Source organism: Anser cygnoides, chromosome 1 (assembly GCF_040182565.1).
Source record: "Anser cygnoides isolate HZ-2024a breed goose chromosome 1, Taihu_goose_T2T_genome, whole genome shotgun sequence".
NCBI lineage: Eukaryota > Metazoa > Chordata > Aves > Anseriformes > Anatidae > Anser > Anser cygnoides.
This window is the reverse complement of record NC_089873.1, coordinates 193,346,654-193,374,275: the sequence shown is the minus strand read 5'-3', so window position 1 is coordinate 193,374,275 and position 27,622 is coordinate 193,346,654. Positions and strand designations below refer to the sequence as shown.

The 27,622-nt window shown below is 37.1% G+C and overlaps 1 protein-coding gene across 4 annotated transcripts in view; it reads left to right on the top strand.

Moving 5' to 3' along the window:
* IFT88 (intraflagellar transport 88) overlaps positions 1 to 27,622 on the top strand; it is a 51,760-nt gene that overhangs the window by 1,222 nt on the left and 22,916 nt on the right. Inside the window, exons 1-19 of one of the 4 annotated variants that reach the window (XM_066989776.1) lie at positions 2,571 to 2,598; positions 3,547 to 3,641; positions 4,609 to 4,671; positions 5,888 to 5,944; positions 7,151 to 7,204; positions 8,720 to 8,783; positions 8,860 to 8,929; positions 9,947 to 10,037; positions 12,028 to 12,132; positions 13,376 to 13,482; positions 14,143 to 14,253; positions 14,344 to 14,575; positions 15,321 to 15,391; positions 15,892 to 15,978; positions 19,005 to 19,104; positions 23,515 to 23,601; positions 24,259 to 24,445; positions 25,042 to 25,150; positions 26,871 to 27,021. In XM_066989776.1, coding sequence (XP_066845877.1) covers positions 3,552 to 3,641; positions 4,609 to 4,671; positions 5,888 to 5,944; positions 7,151 to 7,204; positions 8,720 to 8,783; positions 8,860 to 8,929; positions 9,947 to 10,037; positions 12,028 to 12,132; positions 13,376 to 13,482; positions 14,143 to 14,253; positions 14,344 to 14,575; positions 15,321 to 15,391; positions 15,892 to 15,978; positions 19,005 to 19,104; positions 23,515 to 23,601; positions 24,259 to 24,445; positions 25,042 to 25,150; positions 26,871 to 27,021 — 1,836 coding nt within the window. In that variant the 5' untranslated portion in view covers positions 2,571 to 2,598; positions 3,547 to 3,551. Of the gene's footprint in view, positions 1 to 2,570; positions 2,599 to 2,885; positions 3,038 to 3,546; positions 3,642 to 4,608; positions 4,672 to 5,887; positions 5,945 to 7,150; positions 7,205 to 7,652; positions 7,782 to 8,719; positions 8,784 to 8,859; positions 8,930 to 9,946; positions 10,038 to 12,027; positions 12,133 to 13,375; positions 13,483 to 14,142; positions 14,254 to 14,343; positions 14,576 to 15,320; positions 15,392 to 15,891; positions 15,979 to 19,004; positions 19,105 to 23,514; positions 23,602 to 24,258; positions 24,446 to 25,041; positions 25,151 to 26,870; positions 27,022 to 27,622 lie in introns of those variants that run through there. The other 3 variants (XM_066989774.1, XM_066989775.1, XM_066989777.1) reach the window with 3 other exon arrangements.

The window sequence follows — 27,622 nt, the reverse complement described above, 5'->3', positions numbered from 1 at the left end:
CATAATTCACTCAGCAAAATAGTGAAGTTTGAACTTCCAAGCATAGGAAGAGCTTGATTAAGGGTTTAATTTTTATTTTTAATTCTCAGTACAATAAATTTGTTACCAATAAGTTCAATTACTACTCAACTCTTAAATTGTCAACTAAAGAAAAAAGAAAAAGTTAAGTATTAGAAATGCTTTAACTTTAAACACATTCCATATTTTCTTTCCCCTCAACAATTTTTGTAGGTATACTGACAAGATCTATGAAGTTTTGAGAGGAGTGGTTAATGGCAGCTTTACTGTGTGTGACAGTTAAGTTGAAGTGTCTTCACATGGTAGTAGAAAACTTCTGAACGTTTGGTCAGACCAGAATTCAATGCTAGAAAATTACTCACTTTTAGAAGATTTTAATGGGAGAAATACTTTTCCAATTCAGAATGATTTCAAAAAAAAAAGAAAAACACAGCTTCAGGGTAGATCAGACAAACAGTTAAACCGACAGAGCAAGGGTAGGGCACGTGCCAACAATGATTACAACATGCAGACAGAGGCCAGTAACCCCTGAACCCAAGTTAGTAGCTGCTGGAACAGTTTGAGTCCTTACTTGCAGCGTCAGTGCTGCAAAAAGACAGATGCACCATGTATTTATTGAACTGCAAGGAAATTCCTCGCTTAAGAGGATGTCTCTGTGGTCTCCTTAACCTGCCATAAAGTTTTCACTGAATCAATGAGACCAGGAACACAATGTCTTAAAAGTTAACTGAACAACAACAAAATCAGATCTGTAGTATGCTTTAATTGCAGAAACAGCTAACGCAGTGTAAGTCAGCATACAGATCTGGGACAGGAATGAAAATCAGAAGGGGGAGAAAGAGTTGGACAACTTAATTTAGTGACAGTGCTGACATCTTAAAATGATCGGGAGTTCACAGCATATGATGTTGCTTGGGCTGCTTGTAACATTTAACATTTTTGGGGGACAGCTTCACAATCCAGGTCACCCTCAGGACTTAACCCAAAACAGTAAAGGCAGATGTATCACTTGGGTTTCACCCCATTGTGCAACCTTGGAAGAGCATGTCTCATAATCCCATCCCATGAGTAAGGCCCAGTGTTGTCACGGTGGATCTTGAGACTGAGGTTTTGTGTTAAATCTTTATGCATTAAAGTTTACTTATACTTCACGAAAAATAAAAAAAGTTACAGCTTTTAGAAGCATAAATAAAGCCTGTTAATGTGGGCAATGCACAGTGCTGGACCAGGGGCTGGAGTCAACTCTCTCTGCTGTTAACGTAGCCCATTACAGTGTTAGCTAATTATTGTTCTCCCATACAATTCCCTGTATGGTCTGGGAATAGAGGCCAGGAACATCTTCCAACAGCTGGTTTTGGAGGGTAAGGAAGTTTGATGTGAGCACAGTCAGATTCCAGTTGTGTCCTGACACTGTTTTATTTACAAGATAAGTGCCCTGACTCCTTAGCATGGAGTTCCTTTTCTCCAGTGCCCTAAAGAATTGGGCTGAAAACACCGCAAGGCACTGAGCACTGGTATGCACAGGTCCCTGAGATGGACGAGCTGGGTAGCAGAGCTAGGGCTTCTGCTACAGCATGTACCTGCTGCTCAGCCTGAGTGTGTCTGGGGACCGACAGAAAATCTAAAAAACATAGGCTTAATTTTACATGAGGGGTCACAGGCAGAAAAGGGAGGATAGTAGTGTATATGTATTTTTTATCCTGAAGTTCATAATTTGTGGCAAGTAATTCACCTGAAATTTTTTTCCACCTGGAGTCTGTTACTCAGCAAAATACTTGTATTTCAGAAATGCCAGGGATAAAGATTCTCATGTCCAAAGGTCTCAAGTCTAAAGTTTCTGTGTGAAAGTGGTTCATGCATGGAACGTTAACAAGTTAATACAAGAAGCGATAATGTGTTAATACTTCTTTATGTTATCTTTGTTTCCCTTGCTGGGAGCCGGAATAGAAAGACCTTTCACTCGTATCCTCTGTGCCTTATCTCTTTTGAAAGGACTTTGAGGCTGAAAGAAGGTGAGCAGCAGAAAGCACAGACATTGTGTAATGCTCACAAACCTTGACCATAAAAAGGGTATCCTGGCTGACCACATGCTGCGTAGTGGCTTTGTAGCTTTCTTAGGTGTCATCTATATCTTTCAGTGTCAGGCAGCAGGGGCAGCTTACAATTGGCCTCATAAATCTTTTTCTCTCTCAAAATGCTGTAGGCAAGTTCAGAGGTCTCCATTGAACACTGGATCATTTCAGTTCACAGAGTGCAATGATTTGTTGTGGGCAAACTAGCTGTCACTCATCAGATTTTTATTTCTAGACACAGCAAAGCAATGTCCAGCAGATAAGAAATCTTACTTCCATTTATATTATCATTATCCCATGGACTAAAGGCAGGCAGTCTGTTGAGCCTGTCATCCCTCACAGGAGCTTTGTGTTCCTCTTCTGGAAGCTGAGGAAAGCATAGGGGAAAACAAAACTTGCTTGTTATGTCCATTGTATGACACATCTTTTTATTCCTTAGCACGTATTCCCATCTTGAAACTATGACAACCTAACTCGGGAAATTAAGTGTATGTGTAAGCGTTTGCAGGTAAGAATAAGTCCGAAAAGAAGCAAAAAAAAGTGAAGTTTAGTTCACATGTAGCTCTAGCCCAGGGATCAACACTAATCCACTTTAAAAGTCTGTCTGTCCTAAAAAAGAAGTGGAGGACAGAATTGTATTTCTGTGAAGTTTACAAAAAGTGTTGGTTTTTAGCCCTCAGGACGCAGCACGCACCCTGCCAACCCCCTCCAGCCCCGCCCTCCATCCCCCGCCGCCATTTGCGGCGGGAACCCGCCCTCACGGGGGAGAGACGCCCAGGCGGGGGCAAAGGCTTCGGCGGCGGCTGTGCGCATGCGCCCCGCTCTGGTCTCCTGGCAACCGGGCGCGGGGCATCAGGGGATCGCGGCTGCACCCGTCACCCGGGCAACGCGGGCAGGGGGCCTGGGGCCCGGGCTCAGGATCGGGCCCGGGCTTACCGCAGCAGGAGGTGGGCAGTCCTGGCTTGTATCGGGAATAGTGTGGCCAGCAGGAGCAGGGAGGCGATCGTCCCCCTGTACTCGGCTCTTTTGAGGCCGCACCTCGAGTGCTGTGTTCAGCTTTGGGCCCCTCACTACAAGGAGGACATCGAGGCCCTGGAGAGTGTCCAGGGAAGGGCCTGGAACACAAGTCCTGGGAGGAGCGGCTGAGGGAACTGGGGTTGTTCAGTCTTGAGAAGAGGAGGCTCAGAGAGACCTCATTGCTCTCTACAACTGCCTGAAAGGAAGGTGTGGGGAGCTGGGGGTCAGCCTCTTCTCACAGATAACCAGTGATAGGACTAGAGGGAATGGCCTCAAGTTGCACCAGGGGAGGTTTAGGTTGGAAATGAGGAGACTCTTTCTCAGAAAGAGCAGTCAGGCATTGGGACGGGTTGCCCAGGGAGGTGGTGGCATCACCATTATATTTAAGATTTATATATGTATCTTATATGTCATATTTGTCATGTTTACTATTTCACAGAAAAAATGATGCAAAACGTGCACCTGGCTCCTGAGGAAGATGAAGATGATCTTTATTCTGGCTACAATGATTATAATCCCACTTTTGACACAGAGGTAAAAGTGCTTGCTCTTTCCCACCTTTCCTTTACATAGGATTCATTTTTAAGTACAAACTTGGGTACAGTAATGTGCAAGGACACTACTGCTTTGAAGTGAAATATTCTGTATTTAGCAAGAATTATGAAGTTTCACCAGGATCTTTTGGAATAATTATTTCTGATAGTTACCTTCTCTAACAAAATGGTTTTGTAGCAGGTCTAATACACTGTAATGATTATAATTTATTAAATTCTAATTATCTGAAGTCCATATTCATATTCACATGCAATGTGGTGTGCAGCTGCAAGGTTCCTGATAAAAGAGGCAGCTTACCAGTCATTGGTCTCTTACTGTGCTGCAGCTGAAGGAGATGAGAAATGAGTAGAGTTCCCCCCCCCCTGCAGCTCCCTATGCAACCAGTAGAGCATCTGGGATGGCCAAGTAACCCTGCAGACCCCTTTCTGGAAACTGCTGGTGTAGTGGAATTGGAGCAATAAGAGGGAACAGGAGTGTATTTTGGTCCAAACCCCACAACCCTACCTAAAGCAGGACTAACGTTACCAGACTTCCCTGGCATTCTGCGTGAAATCCCTACAGTCAAGTCAATGGGAGTTTTAGCGTAACCTCAATGACATGAGATATCTTAATGCATGGGCATGACAGACATTGATGTCAGTTAAAATTCAGAAAAACAACTAAGAGTAAGCTTTTGGACAGAAAAAAAAAAGTTATATTTCATCACTTAAGCTCTGCGTCCTCAGGGTTACACTTTTCAGGAAATAATGAAGATTTCTTAATCTAAAATACCAAAAAAGGTAGACCAACTAAAATCATTACTTACTGTCAGTAAAACTTATCATTCAGTTATCAAGTGTTTTTGGAAGAAGAATCATTTTTTACCTGTCTGCTTTCAGTAGTCAAAATGTTCTGGGATTGTGGCTTTGGATGGTGAGGTTTAAAGAAGTTCTTTTATTCTTTCTAGGATTTAGAAAATGATATAGGTTTTCAACAGGCAGCAAGAACAAGTCATGGGAGAAGACCCCCTGTAAGTACATATTAAAATATATCATAGAATCACAGAATGGTTTGGGTTGGAAGGGAACTTAAAGAACTTAAAGATCATCCAATTCTAAACCCCTGCCATGGGCAGGGACACCTCCCACCAGACCAAGTTGCCCAAAGCCCCATCCAGCCTGGCCTTGAACACCTCCAGGGATGGGGCATCCACAGCTTCTCTGGGCAACCTGTGCCAGGGCCTCAGCACCCTCTGAGTAAAGATTTTGCTCCTAATGTCTAATCTAAATGTACTCTCTTCTAGTTTAAAACCATTCCCCTTGTCCTATCACTGCACTCCCTGACAAGGAGCCCCTCCCCAGCTTTCCTGTAGGCTCCCTTTAGGTACTGGAAGGCTGCTGTAAGGTCTCCCCAGAGCCTTCTCTTCTCCAGGCTGAACAACCCCAGCTCCCTCAGCATGTCTTCACAGGAGAGGTTCTCCAGCCCTTCTCATCTTCATGGCCCTCCTCTGGACCTGACTTAACAGGTCCATGTCTTTCTTGTTCTGGGGCCCCCAGAGCCAAATGCAGTACTCCAGGTACTTCTACACTACTAGTGTAGAAGTTCTCTAGAGCCCTAGCTCTAATTTTAGCTCCGATACCCAAGCAAAGTTTGTCTCTTATCTTTTTGTCTACTACTAACATGAAGATGTGTTTTAAATATTGATAGAAAATTAAGTAAAAAATTAGCATAATATTAATTCCATTAAGTTCTGGAGTTAAGCTGGAAGACAGCAAACAAGGAATTTTGGTTGGAAACATGTATTGATGTTTGAAATTAAATAAAGGATTGTTAAAGAACAAAACTAAATATTATCAAAGGACTTTAATATTCTATGCAGACAATTACTGGCCCTGGCATTATACTAAGGTTGAGATACATCCTAGAAAGTGTAATCTAGAAAACCATGTGTTGTTCTGATTTTTTTTCCTCCATACTCATGTAAATTACGTCAATTCTTACTTTCGTTTAGCTGTGACATAACCCCTCTCAATTTTCAAAACTAAATACAGGTTTGGTACCTGCACTTTTGAGGTACATATTGTATGACTAAAGAAGAGGTGAAACTGTCCGATTAGCATTACTTATTTGCCAGAATAATTTATTTCTACAAGTTGTATAACAGTTGAAGCATTATTTCTACAAATTAACTGTGTAAAAATACTAATCAACACACAGTTGTTCATTGCTTTCTTTCTCCCTTCCAGGTGACAGCCAAAATTCCCGGTACATCAGCTTCGAGACCTTTAGGTACTGCATTTGGGGTAGGTTTTTGTTCTATTGTATATATAATGAAAGTGAGATATTTACCAAAAAAATGCCAAAAATTAAGTTTATCATTTAATCCCTTGCAAAAAGCTCGTGTCTAAATTTTCTCCAGTTAGACATTTAGATCTCCAGTTAGACATTTATTTATTAATTTTCTAAGTGCACAGACCGGTCTTGGAGTGTGCAAACTATGCTCTTTTGAATTAAGCTAAATCAAGTGATGCAGTCTAGAAGTAGATCAAGTGTTCTCCAACCAGTAATGGATCAGTCTGCAGGACCACCCTAGAGATAGAAACCCCCAAAGCACTGTCCAGTCCATGATACTACCTCTTTCACTCTGAGAATTTGCTTCTCCTGCTCCACAATCCTTATTAATGTAAATACAGCCTTAAGCAGGAGAAAAAAACAATCATGATACATGATGGATAGTAGGTAAAACAGTAAAACTTAGGGGTAGAAATCAGGAATATTTTCTCATGGCCTGAAGACCTTTTATTTTTGTCTATTTGTATTGTATGTGTAGCAACCTTTAGTATTTACTAGTGTTTCATACATTTACTCCTTTACACTTCTAACAGTAATACCAAAGGACAATATGTGACATGTCAGCTAATGGAAAAGATAGCCACTGGCAGTTTCAAAGCATATCTGTGTTTATTGTAAAATAAATCTGCATGAAAGTATGACAAAATCTCTCCCCAAAATTCGTAGTTAAGTGCAAAAAAACTCTGCAGTGAAATGATGTTTGGAGGCTGTCCAAAACATAACAAAATAGACGAATTACAGTTTGTAATCTTGTATCAGCCGTACTCTGAACCTTACTGCAGTGTTTTGTGTAAATTACTTGTAATGGATTTTGAAATGCATAATTTTTAATAATTGAAATTAATTTCAACAATTTAATATTGGAAAATATTGTTGCCTTAGAAATTTCCATGGAATTTACATCTTTTGAAAGCCTGGCAGAAATATCCAAATACATAAAAACAGTATTAAATATTTATGCTAACTGAAGTGGTCCACATCTTCAAGTTTACCAGGCACAAGTATGTTACACATGAATAATGTAAATGGGACTTCTACTAAGAAATTCTGAGTTTAATAAGCTCTTAAAACTAAATTGTGGAAAGACTAGGTATGGCGTTTTCAGGCTTCTAGTGCCTTGTGAATACTAGTTTCAAACAAGTTCCTTGTTTTTGTAGTCAAAGGCAACTTTAACTTCATCTATGGGAAGACCAATGACAGGAGCTATACAGGTAAACGTTTCTAGTATTTATGTTTTATATTGTCTCACAACAGTTATGTCTGCTACATGTTTGGGTTTGATACAAATATTTAAGAGTTAATTGAAATAAGAATACAAAAGATTATTTTAAATTTGTACTTTTTTAAAGTACTACTGCTATCAGCAAATGTGTTTTTGTTGAGTATGTTATCTGAGCACATAGTCGGAGCCAGTATCACTGTAATTGTTTTTAAAACTTCCTGACATACATTGAATAGCTTTTCTTTGAAAGAAGAAGAAAATTCTGTTTTTTTTTTTACATCTTTCTTATGTATTTGTACTTCAGAAAGAATTTACTGCAACACATCCATGACTTTCCACACCACCATCCTTAAACTTATTGACTTTGTGTTAAATATATATCAATATATATCCACTTTGTGTCAGTCCAGGTGGGAGACAGGAATTATCAGAAAACATTAGGAATGGGGCTGCTCCCTAGTGGAAGGGAAGCCAAGCCAAACCAGGAGCCCAGGAAGAAATCACATGGACAGCAGTGCAGGGGGCCTCACCAGCCCAGACAGTCCCACAGTACCTGAGCAAGCCAAGTAGGTTCCACATGGAAATGGTGGCTATGTCCAACTAAAAGTCCAGAAAATAAGGCAATGTAATGGAGATGGAGCACGTTCAAGGTCAAGCCAAAAATTCAATGCGTGGGCCATGATTAGGAGCAGTGACCCTTGGGCACATCCATGGCAGCAAGGCTGAGATTAATCCAGGAAGTCACTCTGCTGGATGAAATCTGGATTAAAGAAGTGTTATAGCAAACATAGAAAACAGTACTCCTCAGCATACACCAGGGAAGAGCTGGGAGCCCAGGGCTGAGCTTAAATAAAGCTCCTGGACCTATGGGTAGGGTGTGTGGGCGGAGGTCCCAGGTGGTCAAAACCATTAAGGTTTATGAGTTGCACTCAGGGGCCTGACTTTTTTTAGTTTAATACGATGGTATTGGGGTTGGGTCAGACATTTTGGGGAAGAACTGTCTGATAGTAAGTTACTAATACAGAAAATTTCTAGTTTCTTTTTGTCTCTCTTGGTTTAAATCAAATCAAACATTCTGATTACCAGCAAAGTCTAAAAATAGTGTAAAATTAGTAATAAAAAGAAAAAAAATCTGCTTTCTGAAACAGTATGACAGACAGTAAGCTAAAGCACATTACAGATCTCAAGACCAGCAATTCTTAAGATTTTTCTAAAAATAAAAATGTGTGAAATTAAGTATTGTGAATACATGTACAATTTTCAGTGCATATTTGTATCAATTCTAGTTTCCATATGCTGTTTGCTGCTCTTCTTTGTGGACAGTTATAATGTATAATGTTTGGGAAATACACAGGTCGATAAAAACAGTTTAAAAATACGCAATTTTCTGAGGTGGTAACAATTGTTTGTTGTGTTTAAAGGTTTTGTAATATGTAACTGATGCACATACTGTCCACAGTCTGTTTTTTTACAAACACTCAATGTTTCTTTGTTTTTATTTAAGGATGGGGTTTCTCGACCCATGACAGCAGTGCATGCTGCAGGTTACACTAAGGCAGCTATGAGAGGTACGGTTTGTAGAAATTGCTGTCTGCCAGATGAAGATGTTATTTTACAATTTTCAGTACTGTGTTAATTTTGCAGGTTCTTTATTTGATCCTCTTGGCCAAGCAAGAGGTCCCGCTCCACCTTTGGAAATGAAAAATCCAGACAGGTTTGTTCTAAATGATTTCAAAGCATTTACAGAAAAAAAAAACAGCTGATAGCAGAGCTTAGAAACATCCAGGCAATTAAAAATCCTTGAGGGCCCAAACTTGTAACTTTGTGTAGTGCCACAAACATTTATATACATGGTTAGCTGACTCCCCAGAGTAGTTGCACTGACTTTAGGGACAGTCTGATTTCAGAGATTTTTGGCTCTGACTGTAGCCCAGCAGCCTGGATGTAGCTGTTGCCACACAAATACTCTTAAGACTGAACAGGATTGTGGAGAACTATGAAAGAATGTATTCCGGGCAAGGAACACCGTGATGCGCGTAGCTCTGTGCGAGGACTTGCGTGGGTTTGCCTGCTGTTTCTCCCTGTTTGCTGTCTGAACTTAACACCTGAGGTAGAACTGAGGTTGTGAAAGTCTTGTGGTCTGGTGTGAATATTGGTGAGCGGGCTGAGAGGAAGTCTTTGAGCTTAAATCCTTAAATATAGGTATGTAGGAGTAGGGAATCCTACTGAAATGTTTGGTTATTTAAATGAGGTTATTTAAATACAGTTGAATAAGAACTTTTAACCAAAATCTGCACATGCAAGCTATGCTCTAAAGTTTTCTATGCAAATGAGTTTCAATTAATTGCTTTTAATACAATATTTTGTTTCACAAGATATTTGATTTGGAAGTTTCACCAGTTAATCTGCTTGTTCTGTTGTTGTTTCACCTCAACAAATTGGGTGCATGAAATTTGCATGTCTGTCATGTTCTCATAAGAGGATTTGTGTTTTCTTAGGTCTTTGTGTGTATGAATGTGATACCTTTGGAGGGTTCTCTCTGGGCATAGTTTCACATTATATTTTCTTTGATGGGAAAATCGGTTAGTTGTGACCTGATACATCACTGAGTTGTTTTATTGAGAGTATCCTGCATAAAAACTTAGTGTTTGCCATTACATTACTGGTGGTAATCAATCCTTTTATTCTTGTTTTGTTTTTGTTGTTGTTGTGTTTTGTGTTTTTTTTTTAGTTCAGAAGAGAAGATTAGGCAGTTAGAAAAAAAAGTGAATGAACTGGTTGAAGAAAGTTGCATTGCCAACAGCTGTGGAGACTTGAAATTGGTATTTTTTCTGGATTTCATTTCTCTTTTGATATTATTTGAAGCACAATTTGCATAGTTAGATGATTCGAATTAGTTTGGGGTTCAAACACTTCAAATTATTAAAATCATCTTCATTCTAATTTTATGACTCTTCCAATACAGTGATAGCTTGTGTTGCCCCCCAGTAAAGATAGGACTTCTATTGTTATGTATGTATTTGTTAGGATTTCAGTGTTATAAAGACTCCTTTCCCCATATCTCCACTGGCCTCTTCATATAGGTCTAATCTGTTAATCATAACCGGCACAGATAAGTCCAGTTTAACATATGGACTCTATGGAAATGGCAGACCCTTCTTCCATATCAGGCATGTAAAAACCATCTTTGCAAAAATTGATCCCCAGATATGTACGGATCTTGTCTGAGTGGCATTCTGTTTTCTTGGTATTACTCAGGCCTTTTGGATAATGTCATTTTCATCCAGGACTGATCCTTAGCACCAGGGTCAATTGCATGTAATCCACCTCCACAGTAGCCTTCTCTGTCAGGGATTTACTGGTGCTGTAGCACATGGAAGACCCTTACTATATTGCTTTTGTTGCGCCATAAGGGATTAGCAGCAAAATGAATTACTTCATCTTCTCTGCAGTTTTTCAGACAAGGGGACCTTCCAAGCTAAGCACACCCTGAATTGCAAACACTAGTACCCTTCACAGGACAGTGGCAATAAAGCACACCAACCTTGGTTGGGTTCCTGTGTATCAAAATAACTTCTAACTCTTACTTTTTAGGACAAGGCTTATACTTTTTTCCATATCCTTTGGGTTGGCCAACTCTAGCTCCTAAACTACTGGGTTACTGGGAGACCTTACTAACTAGTACCCCAAGCAGCCTGAAGTCTGCTCTCCCCATATCCAGGACTGAAGTTTTGGTGGCAGTTTTCCTTCTACCACTAAAGATTTTAAACTCAACTACTTCATGGCCACAATGGCCAAGATGTCCATCAATCACCACTTCACTCACAAGACACTCTCTGATTACAAGCAACAAATCTAGAATCCTAGTTAGCTCCCTTAGTTCCTGTACTAAGGTTACCATGAAGGTGTTTTAGGGATCTCCTGGACTTGATGTATCAGCTGTGTGATTTTCCCAGTTAATATCTGGCAAGTTGAAGTCACCCAAAAGGACAAGAGGGGCTGATCTAGAGGTTATCTCTTAGTTCCTTAAAGACTAATTCATCAGTGTCATTGTCCTGGCTGGGTGGTCTGTAGTAGACTCCCACAACATCTGCTTTATTTGTTTGTCCCTTAATCCTTACCCAGAGGCTCTCAGCTGTGTCATTGCCAGCTGCGAGCTCCATGCTGTCCAACCCCTCCACTACATCCAGCACTACTACCCCCCCTTGCCTGCTCTGCCTGTCCCTTCTGAAGAGCCTGTGTCCATCCTAACACACCAGTTGCAGGACTCTTCCCACCAGGTCTCACTTATGCCAATGATGTCGTAGCTCTGGGACTGAGCCAAGGCTTCTAGCTCCTCTTGCTTCCTCCTCACGCTACGTGTATTGGTGTACAAACATTTCAAACGTGCCTCATTGTACCCAGCACCTCATGGAGCTGCCTGAAGGATCTCACTAACATGCAGTTCCTCAAATTTTGGCATGCTATTCCATACCTTATCACTGGGGAGCCTGGTTTTATCCCTTCCCCCTTTCAAATCTATGATTAATACGTTCCTACAGTTATGATTATGGCATATGTACATATACACAGTGTAACTATACTTCTCTAAAACTATTACAGCTAAGCTGACTTAGACAACAGTATGTCTGCTTATAGCCAATCAACACCTTTCTGTGGGTTATAGTGCTACTTTTCAAGCACTGTGTGCAGTCTGAGCATCTGAAGAAAATGGACATGAGTATATTATTTTCATACTTGTTTTGAATGTATTTTTGTGGTCTTGGATTAGTAAGATTCAAGGCATCACTAAATTTTGGTCATTTATTTAAGGCTCTGGAAAAAGCAAAAGAAGCTGGAAGAAAGGAAAGAGTATTGGTGAGACAACGTGAACAAATTTCTACTCCAGAAAACATCAACTTAGATCTCACATACTCAGTAAGCGCTTAGAAATCTTCAGTGACTGAGGCATGTTGGTAGCTAACCTATTAATGATGTTTCAGTGTTTGCTAAGTGAGTTTATTGTAATCATAGAATCATTTAGGGTTGAAAAGACCTTCAAGGTCATCAAGTCCAACCGTAAACCTGACCTACCAAGTCTCATCACTAAACCATGTCCATTAGTGCCACGTCCATACATCTTAAATACCTCCAGGGGTGGGGGGATGGGGACTTCACCACTTCCCTGCGTGTTCAGATCAGATACAGTCTAAATTTAAAAAGAAAAAAAGTTTATAAAGTGAATGACTTCTTAAAGTTAAAAACTTAATATTGGATTGCAAAGATCCATATATATTATCAAATCTATTCCCTTGCAAGTCTATGCCCTCTTGAGTACCACAGGAACCACATAGTCAACATTAATTGAAGAACTGCACCCATGAACATTAATTCCAGCCACCTACTCACATAAAAAGCATGCATATTAAAATATCAAAATATAACAAATGTAAACCCCATGCTTCAAAAACAAGTCTAGAAAATATAATGAAGAAAGCAGAAGAGATCAGACAGACGCTGCCTTTATTTTGAACCATAAAGTGTCAGGGAATATATTATGTGAAAAAGGACATATTAATATCCTGACTTGTAAAGCAGATATTTAGATTTACTTTCTGGTTTTCAAATTAGTAGTTTTGCTGTTTTTTTTTTTTTAAAAAAAAAAGGTTACAACATAAATAAAAATATTCGGGAGAAATTTAAGGTTATACTCCAGGTATTGCTGTAGAGAAAATGATAAGCAATGAATACATCAGGTTAGGCAGACTCAGTCATTAATTTTACAGTGAAGTTCAGAGTAAAGCTGGGCAGAAAAATGTTTAAGTATTTTACCAGACCCCAATGGAACTTCTGTTTTGAAACAACAGTTCAAAAAATTATCTCTCCGTAAACTGAGGGACCACTGATAGTAGGACAGTTTTCCACACGTTGTTGGTCATAAATTACATAGTTTCTGAGTATTGTCTTAAACAAATGCTTCTAATAACCTTGCATTATAACACTGTCTTTATGTAGCATGATTTTTGTTCGTAGTTAAGTTAAAAAAAAAAAAAAGAAAAGAATAAAATGAAATCAATACTTTTTAGGTAAAATTAATGTGAAACTGTCTGCTATGAACTCAAATTTATTACTGTTGAGAGAACTTTTATTTTCTTGTACCTATAATTCCATTTTTTGATAGGTTCTTTTCAATCTGGCTAGTCAGTATGCTGCTAATGAAATGTATGCTGAAGCACTGAATACTTATCAAGTTATAGTGAAGAATAAGATGTTCAGCAATGGAGGTAGGTTACATTCCAAAATGAATTAAAATTGGTAGCCAAGCTTTCTAAATCAGGACTTCCTCTCCCTTGTGTTGACTCACAGAGATCTCAGTTCTCATGTCTGCCAGGGTGACTGGCAGATACACACTGTCTGACCTGCTCTCATTTAGTGGGGTTGTGCTCATGAAATCTTTGCTTTCCATGAGCTAAGCTAAACGTAAAGTCAAATACATGATTTTCTCATGGAACATGCTACATTGTCTGCTCTAATACTATTTTATTCTCTTTTGACTCAACTTGCCCTTCTAAAATCTTCCTTCAGTATTTCGCACATCTTTGAGACTTCTGCAGACTCCACTCGCTTTTTCTCAGAGATGCTTATTTACAGCTGCCTTCTTGGAGCGCACTATAAAAAATTTCTACTCATTCCTCAATTCACAATCAAAATCAGATGTACATCTTACATTGATAGCTCTTTTTTAGACTTCACTACTGCTTTAACTCCTTCTGGGTGAAAGTTACCAGGAGGCTGTTCCTTGCAGGGGTTCTTTAAAGGAATACTGGTACCCTATAATGAAGACAAATTTATTAAAAAGTTGTTCTGCTCTCCCTTTGAAACAATTTTTAAAAATACTCTAACTATGCTTTAAAAGACTGTAACTCATTCACTTCTTATGATAGGTAGACTGAAGGTCAATATGGGAAATATATATTTAAAACAACGAAACTATTCCAAAGCTATCAAATTCTACCGTATGGCTCTAGACCAGATTCCTAGTGTCCACAAAGAGATGAGGTGAGTTTATGCTATTAGGGTTCTGAAATGCAAGTTTTGAGTACAATGTCATAGTTAAAAATGTAATCTAATTCTGATTTCTTTATTTAGGATTAATATAATGCAAAATATTGGAGTTGCATTTATTAAAACTGGCCAATACATTGATGCCATTTCTTCCTTTGAACATATAATGAGCATGTCCCCAAATCTGAAGGCAGGCTTCAACTTGATCCTATGTTATTTTGCTATTGGAGACAGTGAACAAATGAAAAAAGCATTCCAAAAACTGATTGCAGTTCCCTTGGAAGTGGATTATGATGACAAATACATTTCAACAAATGTAAGTTTGAACAAAATAAACTATGTTTTTATATGGTAATTCAGGAGAAAGGGGAAGAGATGTTGAATGCTTTGATGATACTGAATATGTAAATTGATGTGTATTTACATATCTAAAATTACATTTTTTAGTAGAATGAATTAAGCGTGACAGTACTGCTCAGAAATGTAAAATATGTTGAGAATATTCAATTATTTTTTTTTTCAGAAGATAGGGTTTACATGATGTCCATACCTCACAGTTGTTTTATTAAAGATTTTGTTGAAATTCATCTGGCTGACTTACATAGCTCATTCATTGCTTTGCCTCCTTTAGTTACCTAACATGATAGTAAATGATTTATAACCTAAAATAAAAGGAGCAAAGCAATGAGTGAATTAATGCAAGTAATCTCAAATGAGTGATAATAAAACTTGTAATATCGTAGTGTATTTTATAGAAGGAAGATTTTAGTGAAGTTTGTAGATGCTTAATTTAGCTTAGAATTTGTTGGAATCTGAACTTCCTCATGACCACATGGCTGAGCACTGAAACAGGATGAAAGTAGTTGTAATGTCAAACTTCAGATTTTGTACTTAGATTTAAAACTACTTTAAATTGAAGTCAGCTTTTTGAAATGTGAAAAGTAAATAACTGACATTGTAGACTATGTAATCTGTTTATGTTTGCAGTCAAATTGTCTATAAAATAATTAAAATGCATGTATACTGGCATAATTACTTACAGTTGTTTTGTCCCCATCCAGGATGATCCACATACTAATCTACTGATTGAAGCCATTAAAAATGACAGTTTAAGACAAATAGAACGTGAGAGGTAATAGTGGAGTTTGTTCTTTCTTCACTCTGATGCCATGGATTTTAGTTCCTCAAAGCATTACCAATCTTCTTGTGTGTCCACAGCTATTGATATAAAAGTGTCCTCGTAATTTTTAAGAAAGAACGTGTTTGGAAGAACCAACTGAATCACTGAGTTTAGTGTCCTACAGTTGTAAAAAAAAAATATAAAATAGGGGTTTAATGCAGAAGGGGAAATAAAACATCTATCTCATATGCTATGGTTTACACAGCATAAAATTGCAGCTTTTGTTTTGTTTTGTTTGTTTATTTTTTTAAGTAAAACTACAGTGTGCAGTGAAAGGAAAACAGGAAAAACTGAGAGCACTGTGAAGATACAGGGCAGTGGTGTTAGCAGGGACTGGTTAGATTGAGTTTTCAGAATGTCCCAAGTGCAGGAAAAGGCAAGAACAAGATTTGGTTATATTTTGCATACATGGTTTTGAAATGGTGACGTTTGTGTTTTTTCTTTTTCCTTAGGAAATCCATGGCAGAGGAATACATCATGACAGCTGCTAAACTGATTGCACCAGTAATTGAAACATCTTTTGCTGTTGGCTATGACTGGTAAGAGTTAAGCAGGCCTTCATTTTGTCTAACCCATATGTCAGTCTCTGGTGCTGGTTATTAGACCAGATTCACAAACTTGAAGAGTCTGGAAAATACAATTTGTTGCACATCTCAAGCACAGGGTCCAGGCTGTTTTCAGTTTGCCTCCATAATCCACTGGAGGGAAGAAAAAAAAAAAGGAATTTCACTGCATTACTAAAACTCAACTGTTAATTATACCTTTTGAACTGTTGTGTATTAGCACAAAGGGAGTTTTGTAAAATTCAATTACATTCGAAAATAAATTTGACAATTCAAGAACTTATTAAAAGTCTTGACCTGCAAACGCGCTGCAGAAGACAATAATCACAATTCCTTATGGTAAGGTAGCAGATAGCAAAGGGAAGACTTGGGGTGCCTAAGAAGTTCTCATTACTCCACAAAGTCGTTATATAAAACTACTGAAATCTAAATCTTACTAGAAACGTTTAGTTGCATTTAATTTGTAAACTTAGTGTTTGTAAATAAAGGGGTCTCTGCTTCTGGCAGAGGAGTTGGAATTAGATGATTTATAAGATCCCTTCCAACCCAAAGCATTCTATGATTCTAAATGTAAACTTCATCTACTGTTTCTTTAACATATATACAAGCACAGTGATAGGCTGGTGATACAGTTTAGTGTTCTGGATTTTATATCCAGTTTATTTTTCAATTTACAGCTTACAGAATACTCTTTAAAAAAGACACTTTCTATAATGACAGCATAAAAATTATTAGTATAACTTGTTGAGCTATTTTGTTAACTTTTAAATTTTTCTATTATAAGGACCTATTTTGATATTTTAAGTATTTTTGTAACCTTATTGGAAGGTAATGTACACAAATGAATCTGCAAACACAGCATTACTAACAGATAAGTTCAGTGTTAGATTTTCTTAATGTTTGAAAAAATAGGGTAGGGAACTGAAGGAAGTTTGATACGAAAAGGGAACTTTCCTGCCTTTACTTTTTTTTTTGGCCAATTAGCAATATTTTCAAAATTTGAAGGTCCTGTGACTGTAATTTATTAATGAAGCAATTTATAGGAGTATGAAGTAATCTCTCATGCTGAGGACATGTTTAGTCCGCCACAGCCCACAAGGTGGTGTTTGATGATTTAATAATCATTATAATCCAATCATTTCCCTACTTTTCCCATTCTGACTTATCAGAACAGTATGTCTTGTGAAAATAATTTTGTTGCTTTATAACTTCTTAGCAGTTGCTGAGTAAGTCTGATTTGTTTGTTCCGTATATTGGTTTTTCTTCATGAAAACCAAGTAAGTTTCCCTTATTTCACAGTTTGTCAGATACTCAGTTTCCTTGGTGCTATCCACAAAATACTTTTCGTGAAGTAAAATGTTCTCTTTCATGTCTGTTATTTAAACAACTAAATGGTGAGATGTGTGGGATTGTTTTGCATATATCAGGACAGATTTACTCTTCGCTCTCCTAGGCTGAAGTATTCAAGCCCTGTAAAGAAGTTGTAAATGTTAGTTTAACGAGCATTTTGAGTTTGGTTTTCCAAGTACTACAGTTTGCCATGAGTCCTCTGAATATTAAATGTGCTTTTAATCAGATTAATTTTCTTCACAAAAATAAAGCGGGGACAAATATTCTTTCTATGTCATAACTTCTTACTGAGAGTTCTTAAAGTGTGATGTAATCTTGAGACTATTCTGTCATCATAAGGAACAGACGGATAGATAGATCTCTGCATTTTATGGTTAGAAGTAACAGGAACAGTTGAAAACTGTTCTGGGGCCTTTCTGTTATTACAGACCTCTGCAGAAATTGCCTTTCTTTCAGTATAATTTTTCCTCCAGTGTCAGAAAGCACTTGTATACTTTGTATAGTGACAATCCATGTGCCAACCCAATTATAGAAGCTGGCAGTTTGTTAAATTAAACTGTTGTTGGCAAATTAGCCAACTATTAAAATAAAAGAGCTTTCCACCACTTAGGGAAAGTGGGAGGGATTAAAGTATCACAGAAAGTTGTACATTGTGTGCTTAATTCCGAACAGTTTAGGAGACCAGTATATACATTCAATCAAAAAAAAAAAAAAAGGTCTTGCCTCAAGTGATTAGGTATTTTTAAAATACACCACATCAAACTCTAAAAGATGGTGTCTGTGAATGAACATCTGAACTGTCTCCTCCATTCTGTTTTCCCCTCACTTTGCAGAAGACCCTAAGCCAAAAGTAACTGGGGGATGAGCAGAAAGAAGTTTACGATTATGACTTTATTATTATGTAGCTCAGGAACACAGTCTACCATCTGTTCACAAAGCTGCTTTATGGGTTTGGTAGTATCATACACAACAGGAGATCAGGCTTGAAAAATGAGCTGAGAGAACCTGTCCAAAGAAGGAGTTTCCCCCAAAACAATAGTGTGAAGTTAAGCATAATAAGGCTTTATATAAAGGCTGAGTGTTACTTTAGGAGTTATTTCTATGTTTTTATTTTGCATATTGTCCCTATTTTCCTCCATATTTCTGTGAAAATACTCACAGATATATTAATTATAGATAACATACACAAAATATGTGAGTATTTTCACAGAACGTACGTTAGTGCAGGTCAAACAATGTGTCCCGAGCTCAGTGCTATTTTGCTGTAATAATTCTGACATAAAAAAAAAAAATCTAAAAACAGAACGGAACCAAGATTCCATTTCAAAGAATGGAATCCAAGACCAAGCACTGAGTAATTTATCCAGCATCTGTTTAGGTCAATATTTGACATCAGTATTGCAAAGTTCACTCAGTGATGGAAAATAACATTTTTTTTTTTCATTCAGTGGCCTAAATATAATGAGAACAGAGTTACTGAAGTTGATTATGGGAACAAAGTGTGTTCATAAATATTTTTAATCAAAGTGCTGTTTGCCTTTGTAAAGAAGGAATAGCTAAGGACATTTGGAAAGCGAATTGGCAGCAAAAGTATGTAACAAAGTGGCATTTGCACAGATGCATTTTGTTTATCAGATTTCTTTCTCTTGCAGGTGTGTTGAAGTAGTGAAAGCTTCCCACTATGTAGAGTTAGCCAATGACCTGGAAATAAATAAAGCCACTACTTATTTGAGGCAACAGGATTTTAACCAGGTATAGCAACTTTTCACATTATTATTTTTTTTAATAATATATTTTTTTTAATATTGTATTGTTAAAGACATCTTACATTGCCACTGCATGATTTTCAGCAAGGATAAGAATGATCTGGGCAAGCCCAATAATTATATTGAAGCTCCTCAGTAAAATAACTTCATAAAAACACATTGCCAAGAGATGAGTTTCATCTAAATGAAATTTCTGACATAGAAGTTACAGTGAACGGAGTTCATTTCAAAATTAAGACACCTACTTTTAGTTATCTTCACTGGGTGTCTAAGCTCGCTTTGCAGTTAATGGAAATGTAGTCAGTACAGTGAATTGGAGCCTAAAGAGCAGTTTGCTAATCAGCCAGGAGGTTATTTTCATTAGTATGATCTGAATCTTTCGCTGTTACGTTGACTTTAACACCAAAATATTTGCAGACGCACTTCGTATGTATCAATACTGTTGATGTTATCCTATTCTCACTTCTACCTGTGCATCACAGCATTACCTAAAATATTTTAATGTCACCTTGAACTTTGGTCAGCCTTCCTATCCTGCTATTGAAATACAAACTGGAATTAAATTGTCTGCTCGGGAGTTTGGAAAGTTCTACATCTCTCATAAAAGATTGTTTGCCTAGAGAGCATAGAGAACTAGTATGAATCACCATTACATGAATTACCATTACTGAAAAGATACTATAATGGTTTAAGCTACAGTATACAATAGCAAGTGAGGAAGGTCATAGAAAAGACACAGTATCGCTGCTTTCAAGTAAAAGCATAGCTCATTGCTCAAAATTTAACTGGCAGAAGTTCAGAAGATGAAGCTACCAAAATCATTGTGATTTTAGTGTGTATCATAGATATTGTTACACGCATCTTATTCGTTGCTTTGTTAGATTTTTAAGTATACCTGTGAAGTAACTTTTGGCCATGTAAGTAGCTATTCATCCAGTATCCATCCAGTAGCTATTATAGACAAATCTTTGCCACTGAATTTCATGTTGAATCGCTCTCATGGTAGAAATTATCCCTAATCTCTTGTTAATATGCACAGTAGGCTGTTAGCTATACCTTTCCTTTTATACACTTATAAATTGCCAGTGAAGTTGTATAAATTAATACTGCAATTTACCAGGTGTAAGTTTTTGTTATTGTCTAAGTTCATGTGCCTTATATTGTTTTATTTTAAGTCAAATTGATTTTTTGCTCTTAATGAAATTTTTAATAGGTTTTAGTACAATTTATAATACCAAATTTTCATCATGTGAAAAAGGCTCGTTTAGAAATGATAGCAGCTGGAAAACAACTTTATCTGCACAAGTCAGATATCTGACAGGATTTGCTCAATTTCCTTCTAACATGCACTGTTCAATACAGTCAATGATAGGAACGTTGAATAAACGAGAAGGAATATAGTAGCCCGTGGGTTGTACAAGTGGCAAGAAATAGAGAGAATCGTATGCAGCAAAATTATAGTGGAAGCTGAATGCCTCTGTCATCTAAGGGCCTTCACCTTCCCATAGCTTGGAAGGATGCACACAGGGCCATGTGCTTAACTTAAGCCCACCTTCCTTTCTCTGTATTTAAGCTCTTCTGGATTCCTGAGCTGCTCCTGTCCACCCCCACCCTGTCCTCTTTTCCTTCCCTGTAGATATAGCAAGAAAGGTATCCTTTTATTATACTGCATGTCTGACAGATAGCTTTTCTTATATATATATATATATATATATATATGAAAAGTACTCTGAGAGTTTGGAAAATTTTGGCTTTAGCTTTTTTGATCATTTTTGGAGAGTGAGAGATGTACAGGTAGGTAGAGAGTAATATGATCTCAAGAATTCACTGTTTGGATGGTATTTTATTCACAGTCTCCAGTTAGTATCCAATATAGGGTATAAAAATTGTTTCTCAGAGATAAAAGCAGATACAGAGTTTGTTGATGATGTTCCTGTGGAGTACTTCAGTGCAGGGAGAGGGAAGGGCATTGGAGGTTTGGAGTAAATGGGGAAGGTGCACTTTTTGCCTAGATTATGTGGTAGAAGACCTATAACCTGCACTGGAACTACTTGGTAGTAGAGTGGGACTACAGAATGGTAATTGCACAGAGTCTTTTTTTTTCTAACTGCAGCTGCCAGTTACATTCATCCAGTCTGTCTTTTGTTCATATACTTAGTAACTCACCACCTGCTCTACACACCTTTGGCTGAAGAACAGGAATGGAAACTTCTTGAAATATTTAGTTTTAGGCTGAAGGTTTAAGTTTCCGAAAAACTGAAATGGATTTCTGCTGTAACTCTAATGGGCTTAATGTGCTTATCATAATTAATACTGTTTTAAAATAGCCCTAACAAAAAAATAAAATAAATTTAGGTTGGAAATTCCCACAGTATATCTAGACTGCAGTCTATTATTGAAAGGGCTTGTGTATTGGATATTTAAAATGTTTTCTTAATTTCAAAGAAGAACTTCGAAAATTAATTTTAAAATAAAAGCCTGTAAGTTAGTTATGCAGCTCCTTAACATCTCTGGCAGACCCTGCTTCAGTCAGGCAAGCTGTTTTCAAGTTTAACTTCTGTAAGCAAGTAATTTAGGTACAATGGAATCGTGTTATAAAGAATAATTAGGGCAATCTGTTTTATGATTGTTGAATCTAATAAACATTATTGATGGGATTAAAAAGTTACAAAATTATTTAGAAATTTCATTTAGTTGATGTTAAAGAGAGCCCTTACACTCTGCAAGGATGGAAGGAGTTTTGCTATTGATTTTCATCCTAAGGCTCCTAATTGCTGAAATGGTTTAAGAGACCTGCAGCTTGGTTACCAGTAAGTGAATAGAGTTCAGAGTCGTATGAACTTTTCATTATAAGTGAAAAATAGATTACATCCACTATAGTCTTTACAGTCAAAGGTGCCATTTAGCTGTAATAGCAAAGCTAAACATATCAGATACAACAAGAAATGGCTTTTCAGAAAATGATTTTCAACTATATAGCTCTTACTTTCACTAAAAAAGATTCCACTGTAAGAAATGCATGGCTTTTACTCAAAGAAGCAAGTCTGTGCTTAGGAATAGGGTATCTCAGATACAGTTTTATATCTGTAAATACTTTGGACAATTCCCTTTTTGCAGAAAGTCACAAATAAATACAAAAGATTGAAATTGTCATAGCTGAAGTCTCACATACCAGATAGCACAAACTGTACGGTCAAACTTTTGAAATGCTCTCTTTGGTTGAAATTGCTTTGTTTCTTCTGAGAGTTTTCTGTTGTTAGGAGAATATTATGATCTTTAGTAGTTAATAGTTCTGTGTTGAATGTAGTTCACTAAATCCATTAACTGCAACTAGCTTTATATACTTTGTCGCTTTACACATCATTAGGACTGTTGTGTATTTCATGTGAAGCAACTAAAAACAGTATGGATGACAGTCAATTAACACTTGTTTTCTTCTGGTTTGTTTTGGCATGCCACATATGGTGTGATGCATTCATTTTGATATGTAAACAGTGGGTTATAGGTTTCATGCAAAGGAAGAAGGAAACTTGAGTTGCAAATGTTGACGGCTAAACTGAAGTTGCCACATCTGTGTTATAGTAGGCAACAGAACTGGGCCCACTGTAATATTCCAAGTTTGTGTAATTAATACAAATATTTACTGTAAAGAAAGATTTTCTTAACAGTTTAGTCTGCAGTTACAAATGTTATTATATAGTCAATGAAAAAAAGCAGCCCTGATATTAAAGTTTCTTTGATAGTTTATTAAATTTACCTTTTCTTTACTTTTGTCCATGAACTTCTTCATTTCAAAGTTTATGAATTTTATTTTTTTGGGGGTAAAATATTTCTTTATCTTCTATTCTCAGTCTTCACATAATTGAATAATTCCTAAACTTAGGTGTTTTCATCATATTTCACAAAACAACTTCAGGTTGAAATCCAATCCTACATGTCCTTGAATATTTTTACATAGTATGTATTTTTTTTATCTTTTTCATAAAGAGTTTTAGACTCAGTCCTTTCGTGTTCACTTAGAGAACTGGAAAAATAGGTGTGAGAGTTTTAATCTGTTGGCTGTATTAAAACAAATAATATAAACTTATGTTTTCTATGTATATAGAATTGTTATCAGATATCTGTATTTCAAGGTACCTATATCTAATCTAAATTCTAAATAAAAAGTGGTATATAGCTGATGCTATTTAAGTTTTGTGACCAAGATTAATATCATATATATATTTGTGTGTGTGTCTGTAATCATGTGTTACAAGCTGTAGTAATTATCATGTATGTGATTATATGAGGTGGTAATTTTAGATGTTTATTACTGTGTAATTTATCAGTGCTTTCTGAAAGAATTTGGTGTAAGTTTGCTTCAGTGGGAATTAACTTGTTTCTGAACTGCTTCTAGGCATTGGAGACTTTAAAAATGTTTGAAAAAAAGGATAGCAGAGTAAAGAGCGCAGCTGCAACAAACCTTTCATTCCTTTATTATTTGGTAAGTGTTTGCTTCAACAAAACCTGTTAAGAAGAACCAAAGTTGATATAGCAATTTCTGGATCTTTGAGCAATTTTTGTGTTTGTCTAAATAATCTGTGTAAACAACAAGAAACTGCCTGTCATAAGAGCTGTTCTGGAACATGCTTTTGTGGCTGTGGTCTGGGGCATGTCCCTTGTCTGCTGCTGCTGGGAGGGAGTGAGATGGATGCCCACACCACAGAAGTATGCCTGGAGTGTGATTGTGTGATTTGTGATTTGTTCATCACCTGCATTTAAAACTTAGCTCCTGAAGACCATGGCTGAACTTCAAGAACATGTGAAGTATGTACGTTAGTCGGGAGTGTTTGCATATGAAATCTGTAGGGTTTGTGGGGCTGTTGTTGTTGTTGTTTTTAAACAAATAGTACTTTTTTGCAGCTAAGAAAACTTCCAGACTGAATGCAACAGAATGGCAAGTCTGAAGTGTTAAGCTCCCTGAAACTTGAACGAGATGATCTGCCCTATAAAAATACATAAGGAATATTTTAGTACTAAAGAATGTATTATTTTTTCATTCTTAATCTTTTGAAATTCCACTACAGTAACCGGAAGAAGCCAGAGCTGCAAGGAGATTGACTGACAAATGACTAATGCAATGTTTGTTTTGTTCATATAGGAGAATGAATTGGCACAAGCATCTAACTATGCAGATTTAGCTGTAAATTCTGATAGGTACAATCCAGCAGCTCTAACTAACAAAGGAAATACTGTTTTTGCAAATGGAGACTATGAAAAAGCAGCTGAGTTTTATAAGGAAGCTCTCAGGAATGATTCCTCTTGCACTGAAGCACTTTATAATCTTGGTAAGCCAAAGGTGCTTTTGTGATTTAGCTTTTGTCTAAAGGTGATACTAGTGTTTCTGAGAATCTGGCTTTCTTGTATATAAATTTATTATTTTATTGTTTATTACTTTATTATTAATTTATAATTTATTACTTTATTCAGTAATTTGTTATAGCAGGATATTAACTTCCTATCTCTTCTACAAAAAAAAATGTTAATCATCTACAATTATTACTTGATATTGATAAGTCATTTTGAATATTAAAAAAATACTGTACATATTACTATCTACTAAAACCTACCAGCGCTGGCATTATTGAACCATCACAGTCATTCCACTCCTGAAAACCATCCCTTGCCCTCATTAATGTTGTTCAGAAAGTGAGAATGTTCTTGGTCTTTGATTAGGTTCCTGCTCCTTGCCTCTATTATTTTAAGTCATGCTAGCTGGAAGGAATTACAAGGATGACCCAAGTATAGAGTACATTGATGTCATGGCAGTTACACTTCTGCTGAGTTTCATGTGCCTATTTTATTTTTCTTCATTACCATGTCAATTAATGTGCTGAATACATTTTTATCTCATTGCATTTGTATTGTAACCTTTATTGTTTAGGTCTAACATACAAGAAGTTAAGCAGAATAGACGAAGCTTTGGATTGTTTTCTGAAACTCCATGCGATCCTTCGAAATAGTGCCCAAGTCCTTCACCAAATAGCAAACATGTATCTTTTTTCTGGGTTATCATAAGGAATGGTGGTTTTAGTAGATGATGGTGTGATGGTGGTTTGGGTAGACTCATTTAATCTGAAATATGTGTTCTAGTCACGACAAGGAGACTAAAAAATTTACTGTAGTGTCCATTATAACTAGGATGATCGTGCATAGATTGGTTCTCTCATGTTTGTAAAAACAAGGACAGAACTTACAACCTTCTTCGACATTTCTGATGAAGCAAGTGGAAAAATACGTTAATACTGTTTGCATTGCATTCATCAGCGTGTCAGGGAATAGTTAAACATTTACACTCAGTATTAAAGTGTGCTCTGGATTATTTAAATGCTGCTGATTTTATTATGAAACTAGTGTCACAGATGTAAGCACAGTTGAGTAAAACCTGAAAGAAAAAATAACTAATGAAATTGAAGTTCTGTTGGGAGGGCTGTTTTCAGGCTAGTGTATGTGTAAGAAAGTAATTGTCTCCCACTGCTGCAAAAGCAGAACAGATTGGAAAGCCAAGCATGGGGTGGGGTGTGTTTTGGCTTTGCACATCACCAGTGATATTCTACAGTATGAATTCCTTTAACAATGTTTCTGAGGATGTGCAAACCATAATAAAATCATCCCCAAGGCAGAACAGATTCCAGTTTCTGTACTACACTTCCAAGGGTAATGAAGGTAATAAAAATATATTTTAGTCAGTAAAATAAGCAACCTCCAGAAATACGAAAGGGCTGTGGTTTCTATTCCTTGCCTTGCCCATTTCACAACAGAATAAATGGCCTTACAGTTCCCAATTCTGTCTGGGTGAGAGTTTCTGTGCTCCACTGCTGTGTAAAACTGCTGTCTACCAGTGCTCACAAGCTTCTTCCACGATGGGTAAGGGTAAGGTGCAGCAAAAAATTGAAAAACATGTTGGGAAGTAGCTCTAACTCGCAGTGCTGCAGATCTGAGCTGCTGTGCAGCTTAGGGGTGACTAAGGAAGGGAGAGCACGCTGTAGGAATAATTAAAACCAAAGCTGCTTCTGTTCTCTGGACCAGAATTGTACAGTCTGTGCTGTGCTTCTTAGACATAGAGCAGAAGATCTCACTGCAGGCAAAAGTCTGTTCTTGAACATAGCAGTTTTACGTAATCGATTATTTAGGTCAAAATTATATATTATGAAAAATAAACCAAGTCGTGAAGGCTACAAATAAATTTCCTGGTTCTCACTCTTCACTCTTATAAATGAGGAAATCTAAGTAAAATTAGTGACTAACATAGAAGATAACCAAGCCCAAGGTGTTTTTTAAGGTGACAGATCAGCCTCTAAAGGGAGAAATTCTTCACTGTGAGGGTGGTGAGTCCCTGGCACAGGTTGCCCAGAGAAGCTGTGGATGCCCCATCCCTGGAGGTGCTCAAGGCCAGGCTGGATGGGGCTTTGGGCAACCTGGTCTGGTGGGAGGTGTCCCTGCCCATGGCAGGGGGTTGGAATGAGGTGATCTTTAAGGTCCCTTCCAACCCAAACCATTCTGTGATTCTATGAATTATTTCTTTTTCACAAAAATACTTTCTGATGCTGAAGAAATTATGAAACCAATGTGTAAAAGTTAACAATATATGTCCATACTACAGTGACTGGTATATCTGTCCAGCGTGTGGGTTACATTATGTAAAGCAATAGGAATTCTGAGTAGATCAAAATAGAATATCATCATTAGTCCTTGACTGAAAAAAAAACTCAGATATGAAATGATGGACGATCCCAATCAAGCCATAGAGTGGCTTATGCAGCTGATCAGTGTAGTACCAACTGACCCTCATGTCCTTTCAAAGCTAGGGAAATTATATGACAATGAAGGTGATAAATCTCAAGCTTTTCATTATTACTACGAGGTACTTGCTTTTTGTTATTTTTCCAATGCATAATAAAAATCTTTCTCATAAGTAAAGAAAATGTTGTCACATGTTCGTGTATCACATTAACAATTGATTCTTTTTAAACTATTCAAAATGTTACCCAAAATAAGAAAGAATGAGATTTTGAGGGGGCAAGAGAGTTGGCAAAATCTAATTTTTGTAGTCAGATCCTGAAGAAACTTAGTCTGTGTTTCCACATGGTATTTGACCCTCCACCTTTCATTTTTCTTGTAGTCATTATTTCGGTTGGCCCCTAACAATTTCAATATAAATTTGGTTTGAGACACATTATCAAAAATGGATATAACAAATGTGATTTTAAAAGGTGCATAACTTGGCAGCATTAATTGGAAGGTATGTCTGTGTAATGGATATGGTTATACATATATGTTTGTGTTTATGGGTATATATTTATAGATACATTAATGGTACAGTTACACGTAATATACACACAGTTGCCTAAAGATAGGTGTCCTCTCTCCTTTCAAGCTGTCTATGGTACTGGCTGTGGTTTCTAGAGATCCTTTTGTTTTAGAAACAGGAGAAAGGAAGTTTCTTTGCAAGCCAAGAGTTCTTT